The sequence below is a fragment of the Mus caroli genome, chromosome 12 (genome assembly GCF_900094665.2).
Source record: "Mus caroli chromosome 12, CAROLI_EIJ_v1.1, whole genome shotgun sequence".
NCBI classification, from domain to species: domain Eukaryota; kingdom Metazoa; phylum Chordata; class Mammalia; order Rodentia; family Muridae; genus Mus; species Mus caroli.
Window position 1 is genome coordinate 99,183,705 of NC_034581.1, and position 17,656 is coordinate 99,201,360.

At 44.1% G+C, this 17,656-nt stretch overlaps 1 protein-coding gene across 3 annotated transcripts in view; it reads right to left on the minus strand.

Annotated features, from left to right (window-relative positions):
• Dicer1 (dicer 1, ribonuclease III) overlaps positions 1-17,656 on the minus strand; it is a 64,858-nt gene that overhangs the window by 20,324 nt on the left and 26,878 nt on the right. For all 3 annotated transcript variants that reach the window (XM_029484412.1, XM_021178579.2, XM_021178580.2), the window contains 8 exons: positions 16,159-16,327; positions 14,234-14,706; positions 7,048-7,180; positions 5,287-5,529; positions 4,485-4,639; positions 2,527-2,659; positions 1,684-1,759; positions 717-856 (listed from right to left, as the gene is read on the minus strand). In XM_029484412.1, the coding sequence (XP_029340272.1) occupies positions 717-856; positions 1,684-1,759; positions 2,527-2,659; positions 4,485-4,639; positions 5,287-5,529; positions 7,048-7,180; positions 14,234-14,706; positions 16,159-16,327 (1,522 nt within the window). The remainder of the gene's footprint in view (positions 1-716; positions 857-1,683; positions 1,760-2,526; positions 2,660-4,484; positions 4,640-5,286; positions 5,530-7,047; positions 7,181-14,233; positions 14,707-16,158; positions 16,328-17,656) is intronic.

Sequence of the window (17,656 nt, forward strand, 5' to 3'; positions counted from 1 at the left end):
TCACCGATGCCTTTAGTAGGGCTCAAGTTAGCATGAGGGTGAAAGCTTTACACAAAAGATTGGGAGAGGGAAAAAGCAGGATTTTTAAATCTTGAAAAATGCTTAGCTGGGGTACAGATACATAAAGTAAAAACTGCAAAAACAAAATGACCGAATATTTAGGTGAAGACAAAACACAAAGAAAATATCCGTGTTTTAAAGATCAGCCTCTGTCAAGCATGAGATGCTGAGAGCTGAGCCCTGCTGGGGTATCAGAGGTCTAGCAGATGCTGCTCTGCAGGGACCTCTGCCCACTCCCAGCACACCCTCCTCCACCTCCTGACAGACCAGGCCGCCTCCGCAGAGCAACCTTTTCATTAACTGTGAGAGTCACAGCAAGGGCCACTAAGGCTAGAGTCACACCACTAAAATAAATAAATAAAAGAACGTGTCTTTTTAAATGAAAGACGCTCCTTTGATATTTTTGATAATTTGATAAATGCCTCAAGAATCCTTTGGAAAGGCTTATGACAAAACCGAACAACAGAGCCCAGCAACAGTTATGCTCAAATACAAAGGCGGCTCTGGAGACGCCAGGAATCAGAGGAACAAGACAGACCCACAGTTGGGTCAATCACAAGGACCTGGGGAAACATCTGAGCAGAAGATGTGGCGTGTGATGTGACAGGAGATAAGCTGAGAACGGCTGACGTTCCTCAGTTCTAAGCAATACTAACTGCTTTGGGGTAGCACTGCCGTCGTTTTGTGGACCCTGGTCTCCCGGGAACACTGGTCTCCTCCTCGTCATGTAAGTCCAGCTCTTCTTCATATTTAACAGTCTCTTTCCCAACTGGCATCAAGTGTTCATCCAGTTCACCTACAAAGTTTGAAGCGCTTATGTCAGCAAACTGAAGAGTAAATGATCTAAAAGAGCACCATGCTGAGGGAGCAACTCAGAGCACAGCAACCAAAGCGCCCCTGCCGTTAGACACGGAAAAGAGCTGGCTCAGCAGTGAGGAGCACTGGCTACTCGCAGAGAGGACCCAGGTCTAGTTCCCAGCCCCCACATGGTGACTCATGACCATCTGTAAGTACAGTTCCAGGGCTCAGGTACCTTCATCTGCCTCCAGCTGGCAGGCAGGCACATAGTGCCAATGCACTGTGTAAGTACCCGTGCACACACAGGATAAATAAACCTTACAAACACTGTAAAGTAGTCACAGCTGAAACTTTAGGGGCTCTATGTGACACTCATGCATTCAGCATGAACAAACCTAACTCTAAAATCCAAAATTACAGTATCAACTAGCCAGGCCCACACATCCCTTTTAAACACAAGTTTTTCACTTTTTAAAGGATTGTCTTCTTCACCGACATAGACTAACCTGAGAGTTTAACACATTAAACATACATATGGCTGGCTTAGAATCCAATAGTTAGAGTATCCTTATGTGTGTAAAAGGGGCCAATAACAGAAGCAAAAAGTGGCAGCTGTTTGCAGTGAAGCTGTGAAAGTCAGCAGCCCTGCCCAGCTCTGTAGGGTCTCTGAGGTACAGAAAAGGCGTAGTGAACCGACCGAGGTATAGTCAAAGCAGCACGTCTAGGCTGACAAGCCCAGAAACCCGCAGAGGCCTCCATGTGCTTCTGACGGACACTTTTGCCACCTTTTTTTCACTGATATGTTTTCCAAGCATGTTTACATACCAATTTTGTGCAGTTTTTCACAGCAAATGAGAGCTACCACTCTTTCAGCCAACCGTACACTGTCCATCGGTGGACCCTGAAAACAAGAAGAGAGCATTTCCCAGTTACAGTTTACCAACCCACGGGACAGACTCAGAACCTCTGCCTAATACTGCTGACGCCCAAGCTGCCACAACCAAGTACTTTAGTTTGAAAATACCAACAAGCTTTCAAGCCTCCTAGTTGTTTTCGTTTTGTTTAAAATTTTGGTAGTGCTGGGATAGAATCCAGGGTCTCCCACGTTATGAAGCAAGGGTTCTAACACAGCTACATCCCATCTTTTAAAACGGCATCTAATCAAAATGAATTCATAACTAAGATGTTACAATTTCAAGTAATTGTGCATTTTAAATAAAATTTTAAAGTATTATTTTCATTAGCCAACAAATACACAACAAAAAGGTAAAGACACTAGAACTAGCTCTAATATATATCACCAGGGAACAGCTTTTCTGTGAACTTCAAATCACTTAGTTGGGGACATCTGCAAATGCAGACAGCAGACGCCAGCCAGAGCAGCTCAAACTTCTGCGTCAGTCACTGTGTGCAAAGCCACAGCTAACAGATTCCTCACAAAGATTCAAATTAGTAAGAGACTAAAGGGAACTTGTGGAGGCTATCTGGTCAGTTCCAACAGTTTATAGGGTGTAGACTATAAAATTCCTGAGCGTAGAGCATATATGCAACTTACAAGTGACTTTTCAGAGTGTAGATTTAATAACAACTCTATAATTCAGATGTCTTAGAGAAACTAAACAATGGCGTACATACTTCAATACTAGGCAAGTCTTTTTCTTAACTTACAACAATGGAGGCTCGAAGAGGTGAGTTAATCGGAAGATAAAGAGTTGAATAAAATGTACCATCAGGCAATTCTCGGGTTCTACATTTGGGAGCTAGATGCGTAAACGGATCACTTGGTAATCGAGCACAATATCTGTAAAGAAAGGAATTCTGAAGTTGAACCTATAAATGAAAGATTGACAGGAAACTGTCTCCAGAAAAACCGTCTTCACAAGGGCTCCTGCAGGGCTGCTCTGCTGGCTGGTGTTGTGTCAACTTGACACAGCTGGAGTTATCACAGAGAAAGGAGCTTCAGTTGAGGAAATGCCTCCATGAGATACAACTGTAAGGCATTTTCTCAATTAGTGATCAAGGGGGAAAGGCCCCTTGTGGGTGGTGCCATCCCTGGGCTGGTAGTCTTGGGTTCTATAAGAGAGCAGGCTGAGCAAGCCAGGGTAAGCAAGCCAGTAAGGAACATCCCTCCATGGCCTCTGCATCAGCTCCTGCTCCCTGACCTGCTTGAGTTCCAGTCCTGACTTCTTTGGTGATGAACAGCAATATGGAAGTGTAACCGAGTAAACCCTTTCCTCCCCAACTTGCTTCTTGGTCATGATGTTTGTGCAGGAATAGAACCCCTGACTGAGACAGCTGCCATTTGCATGAGGAGTGTTCTTTGTTGCTCCTGACTGTGAATATGACAGAACCAGGCACTAGAAACGGATGTGTGTAACTAGGAAACTACATTATTTAATTTTACTTTAGTTAAATCTAAAGCTTGCATTTCAAAGTTCACCCTGTGGGAGTGCATTAGCCATGTTGGTATCTTAAGCATCTGACACTTGCCAATAGCCATGGCACATGTAAGGAAGGTAACAGTAACAGCATAGCCTAGGGTTGAACCAAGAAGGCACCAGAACCAGAAACTCCATCAGTCATCATAGTCTGGTGACAGAACAGGAAGCAGGCCCAAGGAAGGAGGATGTCTGAGGCCAGCAAACTTGCAGGGAAGCACCTGTGCAGCTAGGGTGCTCCAAAGACAAGAGTGGGCAGCAGACAGGCAGGCTAAGCACATATCACACCCAAGCACAGTGGATCAGACTTCTCATCACAGAAGAGGAAAACAGGAAATCGAGAATGACTTAGAGCCACAGTAAGAATGGGGACAGCAGAAGCAGGAGGTGAGACAGCAACGCAGATGTGAATGCCTGCATGTGATGTATGTATGTAAGCAGATTCTTTGGCTCTGCCTACAAAGAGGCCTGGGCGGTAGGACAGCCCAGTGGCTGCCTGCTGAAGGTTTAACTCACGCCCACAAGTCCAGTTCCTTTCCATTATCATTTATTCTCCACTAACAGCGAACAGCCACAGAAAACAGTACCGGACAAGTAAAACAGGCACAGAACACAGAACATATTCCACTTAAAATTTTTGTATTGTGTGGTGCTGAATTTTCTATTAGCAATTAAGTGTGATCATTATGAGTTAATCTGGATTTAGGCACAATTACTTTTTTTTCCTGAGCCGATACCATTACAAAGAACTAAGAAAAACCGTTATAGGCCTAGTCTGTATATCAGGACAAATCTCACTTAAGGGTAAAACAAAGGAGCAAATGTTTCACAAAAAGTCTTTGTAGTCAAAGCATGCAGTGCAGGATCAGAGGCCACACCAGACTGTCACATCTTCCTATCTTTGGTCTGTCCTTGATCGCAGTGACCTTGTTTTGCAACCCCTGAAAACTGCAGACGTATCCCTTGAAGTCTGCCTCTCAACTTGAGTTTCCACGAGATTTTTCTCATGATTAAACCCAGCTTATACATTTTTGGCTACTATATCCTGAAGTAATACAGTGTTCAAGCTATCTCACTGTTGTTATTGTCCCTTCTTGGAGGTGGCTCTTGTCACTGGGAACAGTCTGCTCACCTGTGGAGACAGACTTCAGCCTGCCACACTGACAAGCCGTGTGTGTCCTCCCTCACCTGTTGATGTGTCCAATGGCAGTGTTGATTGTGACTCGAGGACCCCCATCATCAGGCCTCAACACATACGGCGGGAAAGCATCATCATCATCTACAGCAGCATGGACGTCAGCCTCAGCACCGTCCACGGACTTCGAACACTTGTTCCTTAAGATCTGACATTCACAAACAGGACGTAGGGTGAGAACAAGAATCTTCTTTGACAGCTGTCAGTTTTACATCTACTACAGAGAAAACTCTCTACCGAGGCATGGCAGCACACACCTATAACCCAGCACTCAGGAGGCTGAAGCACAATGATCATGGGTTCTAGACCAGCCTGGACTACACAATATCATAGTCTCAAAAACAAACAAACAAACTTACTGACTTTTGATGTAGGTTGTGCAACACAACCATCTCTGCATACTTCAGAAGCTATCTGTGCAGTGAAGCTCTCCACAGGGCCCTCCCAGCCCCCACCATATGGAAACACACTGAGCAAGAATTACCTGACACTGTGCATGCTCACAGAGGACACTATTGGTCTCCTGCTGGTAAACAAACATCTCATCACTCTCCTGCCACAAACCATCACTGGCCGCTATGCTGGCTGCACTTACAATGCCCTTCCATAGACATCCTTCTCAAATGGCCCCCCAGGACCTTTCCTCTACGATTTTACTTTATAGAACACTCCCAGCTCTCTGATCTCTCTCAGCTTCCTTATACGTTCACACCGCCGACGCGTCACTCTGGAGATCAAACTTCTCTTTCCATGCACATAAATAAGAAGGAAGATGTGTTATCTTTCTGATCTCACCTTTTCTATAGCTTTGTAGGTCTTGAGGTCTTCTTCAAAGCTCTTTATCTTGTCTGTATCTGCTAACATTACGTAATTAGAGATCGGCGCGCGTGCCCGTCCTTTAGACTGGACATATGATCGATACTCTGTAGGCAAATCAAAACGAACCACCAAATTGCACTTGGGAATATCCACACCCTCTTCTACAACACTTGTTGCAATGAGCAGGTTGGTCTCATGAGCTCGAAATTTCCTAAGTACCTGAAAAAAAATTCACCAAGAAAAGCAATTCTAAGAAATTTCCCAAAGAAAGCATTACAAAATCATTAACAATGGTCATTTATGACCTATTTCCTAGGCACACTACAGCCCTAAGATCAGCCCAGGGAAGAGAAGAGTGTCACAGAACAGTGAGGGAGGACACAGTCACATGCCCAGAGCACTGATTTAGCGACGGAGTTGTCACTGAATGCCTCAGACTGACTTCTCTTTGCTGATCACAAACGCATCTATGTGACAGTCGGCCCCTCTTGGGGACCTGTGCCCCTGAGAATGTGCTGTGCAAGCCTCAGCAGCACTAAACCTCCAGTGCACTTGGAATGAAACCAAAAGCATAGCTCTGCTTCTCCTCAGCACCCCAGAAACTTTCAATGGAAGGAAACAGAACTGATTAAAACAAAGGACAAGAGTTTTCATACAAAACTTAAACTAACACTACCTCCTGTGATGGTTAATCCTGATTGGTCAACTAATGAGATCTAAATCACATCACCTAGGGACAAACCTTGGGACTTTTTTGTAAAAATGTTTCTCAAGAAGTTTAAGTGAGGTAGAAGAGCCGCCTTAAATGCAGGCACTATTCCTTATGTTGGGGAGCAGGTCGCAACCAAAAGGAGACTGTAAGCTAAGCACTGGGATTCAACTCTGTATTCTGACTACAAATGCAGCATGGCCGGCTGCCTCAACTGCTGTCGTCAGATTCTCCCTGCCACAATAGAGGAGACTCTCAAATCAAGAAGCAAAACAAACCATCCCTTCCTTAAGTTGCTTCTGTGGGGGACTTTGTCATAGTTACAAGAAGTAACTAATGTATTCCCACATGGCTAAGTTAAATAGCACATGCTGTTCTTCAGATGGAGAGGACAGACTGGATCTTGAACTTCCCAGACCTGGAATCCCCTCAAAATGTTAACGCCAAATGCCTGGAACAGAAATCACTCTGCTGATTGTAGGTTACATAACAAAGGATCCTGTCTGCCAGCCAGGACACTTGGATGTCAGTCTCTTTATAATGCTGCCTCCTATAGAAGATTTTTAAGAGCACAAACAATTTTAAGCTACATTTACAAAGAACAGTGGTCTTATGTATATCACAAAGGCAGGCCTTTAAAAGCATAAAAGGCACCCTGAAGACTCTAGCTTGTGGCTCGGCAGACCTGTGGAGGCCACAGTTGTTACTGCCTCCAGGTTCACTCTCCTATGAGGCATAGATATCCCATAGTAATTCCATAAAGAAAAATGAGCTGTTGAATGACAATAAGACTAGCTCACCAGAAGCTACCCTAGTTCTGAGTAGATCAGTGACCCTTAGTCACCTCATGAGAACAGCAAATATCTTTATAAACAAGTAATCTATTGTTAAAAAGCAAGGAGAGAGGAGAAGGAAGGAGGAGGAGGAACTGAAGGGGAGAGGACGACAGGGACTGGACGTTTCTATGAAGGACGTTTCTAGGTTAGGTTCTCAGTATGCGCTGTAAAAACCCCTGCTGTCACTATTACCTCCTCCTGCTTTCTGAACTCCGCCTCCATCTGTTTGCTGCGAGGCTGGTTCTTCCCAATGCCGTGTCCAGTTATAAAGTTGCTGCTGATATAAGCCAGCTCTGGATCTTGTTTGCCAGCTTCCTTTATCAATCTAAGGATGTAAGACACACAAGGAGTTAAACACTTCCAAGGGAAACATTTTAACTTTTGGGTTCTCTTATTTTTTTATTTTTCTACTGTGTGTGTGTATGAGTGAGAAAGAGACAGACAGAGACACAGAGAGACAGACAGACAGAGAAACAGACAGACAGACAGAGAGACCTGCTTATCTGTGCATCAGATGTGTAGAGTGCCCAGAGGGCCAGGAGAGGGGCATTAGAACTCCTGGAACTATGAGCCACCCAACATAGGAACCAAACACTGGTCCTCTAAAAAAGTAGTATATACTGAATCACTGAGTCCTCTCTCCAGATGGTTTAAAATCTAGCCTCCAGCCGGGCAGTGGTGGCGCACACCTTTAATCCCAGCACTTAGGAGGCAGAGGCAGGCGGATTTCTGAGGTTGAGGCCAGCCTGGGCTAAACAGAGAATCCCTGTCTCAAAAAATCAAAAAATAAATAAATAAAATAAAATAATTTTTAAAAGTCTAGCCTCCAGTCTCCTGTGAAACAGGAACACACGTCTAGCACTCACACTTGTTCTTGTGTTAGGCCAACATCCTAACCAAATAGTTGCCCTAGTCTCACTGCCCTTGCTTTGATAAAAGACTCTGAGCAAAAACAGTGTTGGGGAGGAATGGGGCTATTTCAGCTCACAGTTCCAGGTCACAGCCCACCATTCCGGGAAGCTGAGGCCAGTGCTCGCTCAGGAAGAAACTTGATGGTAGTCCAACTTGCTATTCCCCCCAGCTCTGACCACAGAACTTATTTCACACCCAGAGTACAGCAGGGACCACAGAAGACAACGCTTGCTGGCGCTCACACACCAGCTTACAACCCAGTGCCCCCTGCCTCCTAAGGCGGGCACTGCCCACACTGCACTGGGTCTTCCTACTATCAATTAACAGGACAATCCCTGCCATTCCCCAGACCAATTTGATCTGGATAATTCCCCGGCTGAGGTTCTCCCCTTAGATGACTCTAGGCTGTGTCTGGCTGACAGTTAAGGCGTAACCAGAACAACAGTCTTTTCTTCCCATCAAATTTTAGGAAAAACCAGCACCGTGTCTGACCACACAGACCTGCGGGCTGAGCACTTGCTATAAAAATATATAAGGCTGGCTCACACTGACAAGTAAAAGGGTCACTTTCCTTCCAACTTTCAATTTAGTGATGATGACTTAACAGAATGATGTCCCAGGATGAGATGGAGCTAGTCAGAGAACCACTAGACAGCTCAACACACTTCGGACACGACTGGCTTCAACAGCCACCACACACAAACCTCCGGAGGTACGCACACAGCAGTGAGTGCAGAGTCTAAACCTCTCAAGCGCCTCTACAGGTCTGACAGGGCCCACTGCTGTTCACCTTACCCAATACCATGATCACTAGAAGCAGAATTCTTGAGAAAGAAAGGCCTCTATTCAAGTCCTCTTTTGGCCCCCAGGCCATGCGTTGAAGAGTTTATCCTGCAGTCCTGGGCAAAAGCTGTCCACAGCAATGCTGAAGGCATCCCACTGCACTGTCACGAGAGAACCCCAAGCCACGGCCCCTTCCCCACCTGCTCCTTGGCATTAACCTATAGTACCAGAAACCCATAGGGGCCTTTGACTAAAACATGGAAAAAAGCTACAGGTCAGATCGTGTTACACAGAACGAAGGTTAACAGTCAGTGCTGCTATTACAGCTATTTGAAAATACCCACATTCAAAGACTCAGCACAGGATAAACGGTTCCACACCTGACCTAAGTGACTCCACATGGTCCCTATGAAATCATGCTACATAGTATAAATTCCTAATGGAAAATTGCATTTTTAAGTAAAACCATTCTTTTTAAATAGACACATGAAACAGGCTAATATCAAAGGCCTGGCAAACTGAATGGGAACGTAGAGTCTCCTGTGCTCCCAGACCCTGTCCTGGCCAGGTTATCCAGTGTGTTCTAAGGCTCAATGACACAAACGTTCAGAGTCAGGAGCTTCCCAACCTTCCATTCCGGGGTCTGTTTCGGTACTTTGGTGAATACATCACCACGTCAGTGACAAAGAGCAGGCAAGTGAAAACAAATAGCACGGCCAAAGCTGGAACAAGTTACCTTAGCAACCCCTGCGCTGTGGGTGTGCCTTTACATAAATAACTATCAATTTGAGCATAATGGGAGGTTTTAAAATGCAATTCAAGTTACTCCTAATTAAGAATATATTTTGCCCAAATTATCAAGCTGGCAGGTTTCAATTAGCTGAGAAATGGAAATACTAATAGGAATTTATTTCTCTTTAATGATGTTGGCATCAAATTGCAGAGCTGAAGAGACAACATGCACATTAATAAAAAATTATATTGTAAGCAATAATTAAATGTTCCATATGTGCATTAACATAAAAAAGAAGAGTATTCCTTTACTAGACTAATGTATAGAATGTCTAACCACATCCCAAACCTAAGCCAGAGGCTTCAAGGAAAACAAAATAAGTGTTCCACTGTCTTCAGGAACTGACAAGTGCCTGGCACAGCCTGTTAAAGACTTCTTGGCAGGACTGAACAGGTGAGCAGACCTTGTTCCTGCGGGCATTGCAAGGCACTGACAACTATGTGCTGAGCCCCACTGTTCTCTTTGGATCCACATGAGAGTCAAGAGCCAGGTTTTTCAAAAACCTCCCCAATTCCTCAACAACCTACATTTTTGTAAAATTCTATAAAACCAAAACCAAAACAACAACAACAAAAAACCACTAAGGAAATGAAACTTAAAAGGCATTAAAATACAATTGTATTATATTCAGGAAGCATAAATTTCTTTATCAAGCTGCTTCTCAAGAGTGTCCACACATGGACTTTCAATCTCTCTATGCAACTCAGAGCAGAGGGAAGACCATAGCATGTGCCACATGCTGCCTCCCAGGTACACTGGAATAAATAGCATGACCAAACACTGATTAGATACACAGAACTAGATTACTAAAACTGTTTTATGAACACACACGCTACATTCTACAGACAAAACAGAACATGTTTATACACAAACATCTGAAACGTCTACCATGTACTTGAAATACATTACATTCTCCTAGCAGTATCCCTTATCTTGTCACTGTAAAGCAAACATTACTCTCTCGTGACTCTGCCCCTACGAGTTAAAGGACAGCACACTGCTAACAAGACATTTCCGTGTACACTGGCAGGTACTCACAGTAAGTGTGAGGGCAGGCGTTATTAGTATTTTATGGATGCAGATGCATAGGCTTTAAAATTACGTAAGTTTACAAAATATGTGCCTATAAAACCGGGTATAAAAAGGACAGGAGGTCCTTTGCAAAAATGACTGATTATGGCTATGGCAACAGAAAGTACAGGAACCTTGTAATTATATGTCAAAACCAATACACTAAAAGTTACCTATAAAGGTGAGAGCAGTGGTGAAATATCTGTTAGCCATGTAAAGCAGAGCTCACACAGAAGGATGCTGGGTAAATGGAGCAAGCAAGCTACCCACAAACAGCACCTCGTGGCCCAGATCAGAAGAGCCAGGCAGCTGATAAACAACTTGCTATGGAGCTGTAATGAACAGTCCAGACATGGTCCACACCAGCACATATGAGATCCAACAACCACAGACAGAAAGGGAGCAAACAGAGTAAGAGTGGAGAACAGCGGCACATACACACCACCTCCCCAGGCAGACGGTCATCATTCCCTCCTCCTGCAGACTGTTTAGATGTGGGAATTTGCTTCCAAAGCATTTATTAAGAAACAGCAAACACTTTACAGTAGGGGAGGTGGGCAGACAGTAAGCAGAAGTTGAACATCACCAATGATGGTGCTGTTACACCAGCCCCTAATACGATGTGACCAGAAAGGACTGCCAACTCTACAGTAGTGTTTGAAATTCCCTACCCCTAGCTTAACCCTGAGAACACCATCACCGAACCCAAATGGAGGGGTAACCAATGAAATGCCTGACCAATATTCCTGACCCTCAAGGTCATCAGAAACAAGGAAAATAGCAGAGAAGATCGAGAAGACAACGCTGATGCTCTACAACCCCTGGAATGGGAAGGAGGACTGGGCTCTGCGGTGGAGACACACTTTATGCACCAGTTAGGAAGGAAGGCAACTCCAGAGTGAGCTTGAGGACAACCTGGGTTAAGTGAGGCCGTGCCCCCTAAAACAACCTAACAAAAGGAAGAAGCAGAGCCAAGCCTGCAAGCCTAGCAATGGCTAAGACTGAGGGAGCACTAGTGTGAGGGAAAACTGGCAAACCTGGAATAAAGCCAGGAGGGCAGGCCCAGTACTACAGGATAAAGCCAGGAGGGCAGGCCCAATACTACACTAATGTTGGTTCCTTGGTTGAGACAAAAACCTTAATCATAGGGAAACTGGGGAGAGAATGCAGGACGCTACTTATCCACTGCTTTGTAAATCTAAAATTAGTTCAGAATAATAAGTATTAGGAAGGGAGAAGTTGGAGACAAACAGGATGCAAACCCAGGTCTGCCCAATGCCTGTGCCTCACGACCCTAGTAAAACAGGGTGAGACCACTGCACTCAAGCCCAGGGCGACACTTGGATCTGACCCTGTGCCAACATCTACCTTTCTCCCACATGGAGTATGTGAGCACTGCTATAGGGGACACAGGAAGAAATTGCAAATGTGAGACTAAGTGCTCTTGCAGCACACAGCAGCAGCGTGGCTGGCTGCTCAGGAGCTGGAGAGCAGCCTGTGTGAAGAGCTTCCACTCGGCAAGGAGGGGTTTCCTGTTAAATAGATGGGAGGAAAGACTCCAGATTGCACCAAGTTCTTCTAAGCTTATTTAAAAGCTTATTAGAACCGCACTTCTACTGTACACTTAATTAGATGCCATAAAGTCAACCTCAGACTGTCCTTCATTCATCCTAGAATACCAACTCAGCCACATTTCATGAAAGCTGATCACAATGCACTTAATCCTTGCGTTAACAGAAAGTGATTGATTTTAGGTCAACTTTTTCTGGCTAATAATTCTGCAATGGAAACTGACACATCTCTACATAGCACACACAGACCCAGCCTGAGTTCTTTAAAAGGGAGAAAGAAGAAACACCTGTTTCTCTCCAAGCCAGGGCTCCCAGGGCAGGCAGCTCTCCACAGCAAGACATAGGACTGTACCAGTGCTCAACTTCTTGACCCCTGAAAAGCCTTTCCCCAGTCTAAGAAATACCACCACATCTCCCCTCACCCCGCCTCCAGCCACATGCTTCCTGGTCCCCTGGCTTGAGTCCTGCTATAGGTTCTGCTGTTCAAGGACATCCAGGAGTGTTATGACTGTAGAAAGAAATGGAAGCTAAGAGCTAGGGTATTAGGATTCTAGAACTGTCTCTGTCACAGACTAGCGATTGAACTTGGGGCAAATCACTTTTCCTCCGCTGTGTTTCTTACAGAGCTGAGTGGTTGGATTAGATGTTCAGTGAGGTCCCTTCCAACCTTAATGTCCTGCTTAATTCAGTACCTCCAGTTAGTTCACTCCTTATACATCAGGAGGCCCAGGCTCAATGACCAGAAAATCACCAGACTGAAAACTGAAAGATGACTGCTCTCCAGTCCAATTTCCCATTACTCAAAAAAATTTAAAACTCCTAAATATTCAAGTAGTTAAGGAAAAAAAAAGGCAATTACCTCAGGAAACAAAGCTTAATTTCTCCACAGAGGACTACTTTCAGAAAAGGCTCTCAGGGATCGAACTTTGGCCAATTAATGGATCTCCCAGAAAAGTACAGCCTTAAGTACAAAAAAATAAGGACCCTCTTTAAAATGATAAAGCATCTACCATCTACCAACAAAATAAAACAATCAGAACCACCATACATTAAACGAGCAGCACCTGTCACAGTTTATATAGGAAGCACAGCTCCATAGCCAGGAAAACCAGTACTTACTAAGGAATATGGATGGGGACTAACCATTATCTTTGCTAATATCCTCAGAATGCTGTAACGTTCTCTTCCAACCCAGAACATTTTACTATACAGTCTAATAAACCAACCTAAACTGCAAATCTACCTCTAAATTTCCCCGGTGTGGCCTTGAAGGCTGAACAATGATCCTCCTACCTAGGCTCTCAACCACAGAAGTCAATAAGAAGCCACACAGGATTTCTCCCGGCGAGCAATCAGCTCTGTGGCAGCAGACATGCTGCTGCTGGTATCCTGTAACTTAGCAGCCTAGAGATATGATCAGATCCCAAGCCGGAATGGTTCAGTTGCCAAGAAATGCTCCTGCTTTTCAGATGTCAGTCACAAGCCCCAAGCAGAGTCCTCTTCAAAGCAGCCAAAAGGCCCAGGACACTGTTTACTGGTTTATTTTACAAATTAGGTCCATACCATCCAGGGCCATCCAGGGCTTCAGCGGCCTGAAAGCTCTCTTCCTTTATGGTCTGGCCTTAATGAAAAGTGCTCTTTTATGGTACGACTGCCACTGGTTACCGACTCAGCCTGCAGTCCTTTCTTCCCTCCTGAGCACTGGGGACGGGAGTGCTCAGACCAACCTCAAGCCAAGCAATTCTTCAAGCATATAAATAACAATTTTTATTCTGAAGGTTCTAAGGACTTAGGACATGCATGCCTCGAAACCTGAATATTTCACTCTATCAGATTTAAGGGGAAAAAGTTAATACTTAAGAAAAAAAATCACCCTCAGTAATCAAATAATATGTCTTGGAACATATGAAGAAACAGCTGTGAGAGATGCTTAACACAAGAACCCACGTCAGCTGAAGGTGACTCCAGCAACTGCATACAAACAAGGAATACTTTACTTCCTTTTTTTTTTTTTTTTTTTTTTTTTTTTTTTTTTATTTTTCTTTTTGGATTAATTAGGATGGATTAGCATCCTTTAAGATGAAAACCTCAGTTGTGTCAAAATTGGCCTTTAGAGAAAGTGACTCTGTCTAGGCATCTCCTGTGTTCCCTCAGGACCCTGGATGAGAAAGCCCTTATGAGGGAGGGCTGCTCCCACTCTCCCAGCACTGCTTCCCTACAGGGAACAGACACCGACTCCAACAGTTACCTGTTTAGGACAACTGCTGTGTATCTTCTTTCCACAAAAATAATCCCACATAAAATATTGGTAAACGGAGAAGGAAAATTTGTCTCTGGCTTTTCTTTTTCTTCAATTTCTTCGTCATCATCGTCATCCTCAGAATCACTCCAGGACACGTAATTATCCTGATTCCTGTTATTGTACCACTCAACACTTTCAAACTGCTGTCGCTCATAGGGCTTGTATTTCCGCAGGATCTCGAGCAGTTTCATGACTTTGGGAGTTACGTACTTCAGGTCAAGTGAGGCAGGTGAGAAGTACTCTTCGCACAGTGCGTGTATTTTCCTTAGCAAAGTGTCTGTAAACAATAGGAACTTCCTGTGTAGCTCCTCTTGCTCATGTTTGATGTACTTCTGAAGTTCTCTTACCATCATCCCAGCTACTTTATCTGCACACCAGGGTCCCAGAACAACCAACACTGCACGGCAGTCTGAGAGGATCTACAAGAAAAGTGAAGAAACCCAAAAGCTGATGAACATCCCATACTTTCAAACAGCTGAGCTGGAGCTTCAGCGGTCCTAAAGTGTTTACCCCAGCAAGAGAGCAGAGATTCATACCCCAATATCAGAGGGGAGCTTAGCGGTCTTCCCAACCTCTGTTTCACAGATCTATGAACCATCCCCTTTTCTCCTAGCAAAAATAATTAGTAGCTGAACCATGTACTGTATGGGATGTGGAGACTGCACTTTAGATGTCAGATTCATCAGCACTACAACTGCACCATCTGGTTGCTCCCTGCAGTGCTGTGTGCAACGGCGTGCAGCAGCGCAGGCCGGTCTTCCTCTTCAGCAAAGACCAGAGCGACTTCCCTTCAGCTGTACTCATGCTAACTAGTCCCAAGTCATTCATACATTTTTTTTCTATTATAATCAGTATTAAAATGAAATGGTAAGATGTCCAGGTAACTTCTGGCCAGGCCAGCACGAGAACTTCCCTCTACAAAGGCTGGACAATTTACACCACCGGGCTGGCTCTCATCTTAGAGCTGACTTGAAAAAAAATGTGGGGCAATTACCAGTTTTATATGCAGCAAAGACAGTGTTGAATATGGACTAAGATTTGTAAGGTTAAAAAACCCAAACAAGGTAAGGCATGGTGACACACCTTTAATCCTGGCACTCAGGAGACAGAGGCAGGTGGACCTTTGTGAGTTAGAGGCCAGACTAGTCTACATTTTGAGTTCCAGGCTAACCAGAGACACACGGTGAGACTCTCTCAAAAACAACAATTAAAAAAGAAAACAACAAAACAACCTAGACATTGCTGTTAAAAAATTAAATCACCACCAAGAATAATTCTGAGCCTCATTTAAGAGGGTGCTGATATTAAAACTGGCTGGAAGCCCCTAGAGTGCTTTCTGGTTGTCAAGCATCAGTGCTGTCTGGACCACTGGAGGGACCTGTCAGACTCAGTCCCTTCTGCGGAGCCCTCCTCACCGACTCAGCAGGCCAGGAATGGGTCCCCTAAATTTCCCTTCAATCAACCAGCTGAGGCGGCAGGTGTTGTGGGGCTGCTGCACGTGTGGAACCAACTCAAGACTGTTGTCCTGACAGCTCTGGTTCTGTTATAGACACCAGGAACAGTAAAGAACTCAGAGCAAAAAGTTCATCCGGAACCAACACATCTGACCAAAAGCAAAGCAAAGCAAAGCAAATGGGACTCAGTTCCTAAGCAGGCATGACCAGAAGGAACCCTTAGCCCTGCACAGAGGGCTAGAGCATACAAACACAAGTGCCTATCATAAAAACCCAACCTCCACTCTGATGTGATCACAGGTTCAATGAACTAGTAAAGTAAGGCTTTAAACTAAAATGTGTAGAAAATAGCCTCAATGGAAAGGCTCACAAGAGAGAAAAGCGCTTTACTACTTACAAGGCTCTGCACATACTCACTTGTTTGGAAATCAAAGTAGAATCTCTTTCCTTTGAATGTACAGATACATTACAATCATTGATAAAATCAAGTGCTTCTTCTAACTCCATCAGCAATCTTTCATACAGCCCACTTCTGTCAGTAAATGGTCCACAGTCTACCACAATCTCACAAGGCTGAGAAGTGTATCTTTAAAAATCAGAAACAAGGTGTCAGTACAACCCGTGAACACGCAAAGCTGCTTCTGGAAGACAAGGGAAAGAGGACACTAAAAAAATCCCAAATGTTAGCGGGTGGCAGAATTTATCTTAGGTATTTATCTTACACTTTTTCATATTTCTGAATTTCCCCACAGCAAATATGCAATCGTTTTGTTTTTAATAATTTATTTTTATTCTATGTGCTTAATGTTTGCCTGCATATATGTCTGTGTAACAGTGTCCAGATCCCCTGGGACTGGAGTTAAGACAGTTGTGAGCCCCGATGTGGGTGCTGGAAGTGGAACCCAGGTCCTCTGGAAGAGGAGACAGTCATCTTAACAGCCGCCTCCAGCCACCACCACCCCTTTTTGTTTTAAATAATATATTATTTACAGGAGGTTTTTTCCTAAAAGAAAAAAAATAAATAATGCAAGTTGGCTGTTTATTACAACTCTGCTGGGAACTCCACTCCAATTTAACATAACGGGGATTGCAGAAGAGACGAATGTGGAGAACATCAGGGAACTCGGCCATGTCTCCTCCCCCCTTTGAAAAAGGCTCTTTCAGCTACAGTCCTTTGCCTTCCCCAAATGCCCTTCACTCCATCTTTTACACACTCATTTACCTTCTCTATTTAGGCCAGGCCTCTACTAAGCAACAAGGCGGACCCCCGCACACCTCCTGGTGACACTTGGCTTGAGTTAGCTGCAAGCAATCACTGCATACGTCTACAATTCAAAGAACTCGGTGAAAATATTTCACTGGAGTTCCTAACTTGGGCTTTGTTTTGTAGGTAGATTAGTATCTTTTGTTCACTTAGGCAGAGTGGAAGACAAAAATATTCAAAATATCCAGGAATTATGTTTTGGAAACAGAACTCATCAGTAGAGGTCATCAGGGAATGTTTTATCACTAAATGTACAGCTTAACATACTCTCTGAAATTTTCTTTTAGTTATTTTTAATTATGTATAGATGCGTGCATGCGTAGATGGCCAAGGCGAGGACCTGATATGGATACTGGGAAAGCCACCTCAGGTCCTTTGGAAGAGCAGCAAAGGGCCTCTCCTCCCATTGATGGCCAACTAGGCCATCCTATTCATTTTTTATGTCACTCCTCGAGTCCACTGTGTCTTTCACAAATCACAACAACCAGAACAGTCCACACTACTCCAAAAGCATACCAATGATTTTAGTGAGTAAAATACAATAAAAACACTTCATACCAATGATTTTAGTGAGCAAAATACAATAAAAACACTTCATACATAGTTCTCATCTTCCTTAACCCAAAAGCACACCAATGATTTTAGTGAGCA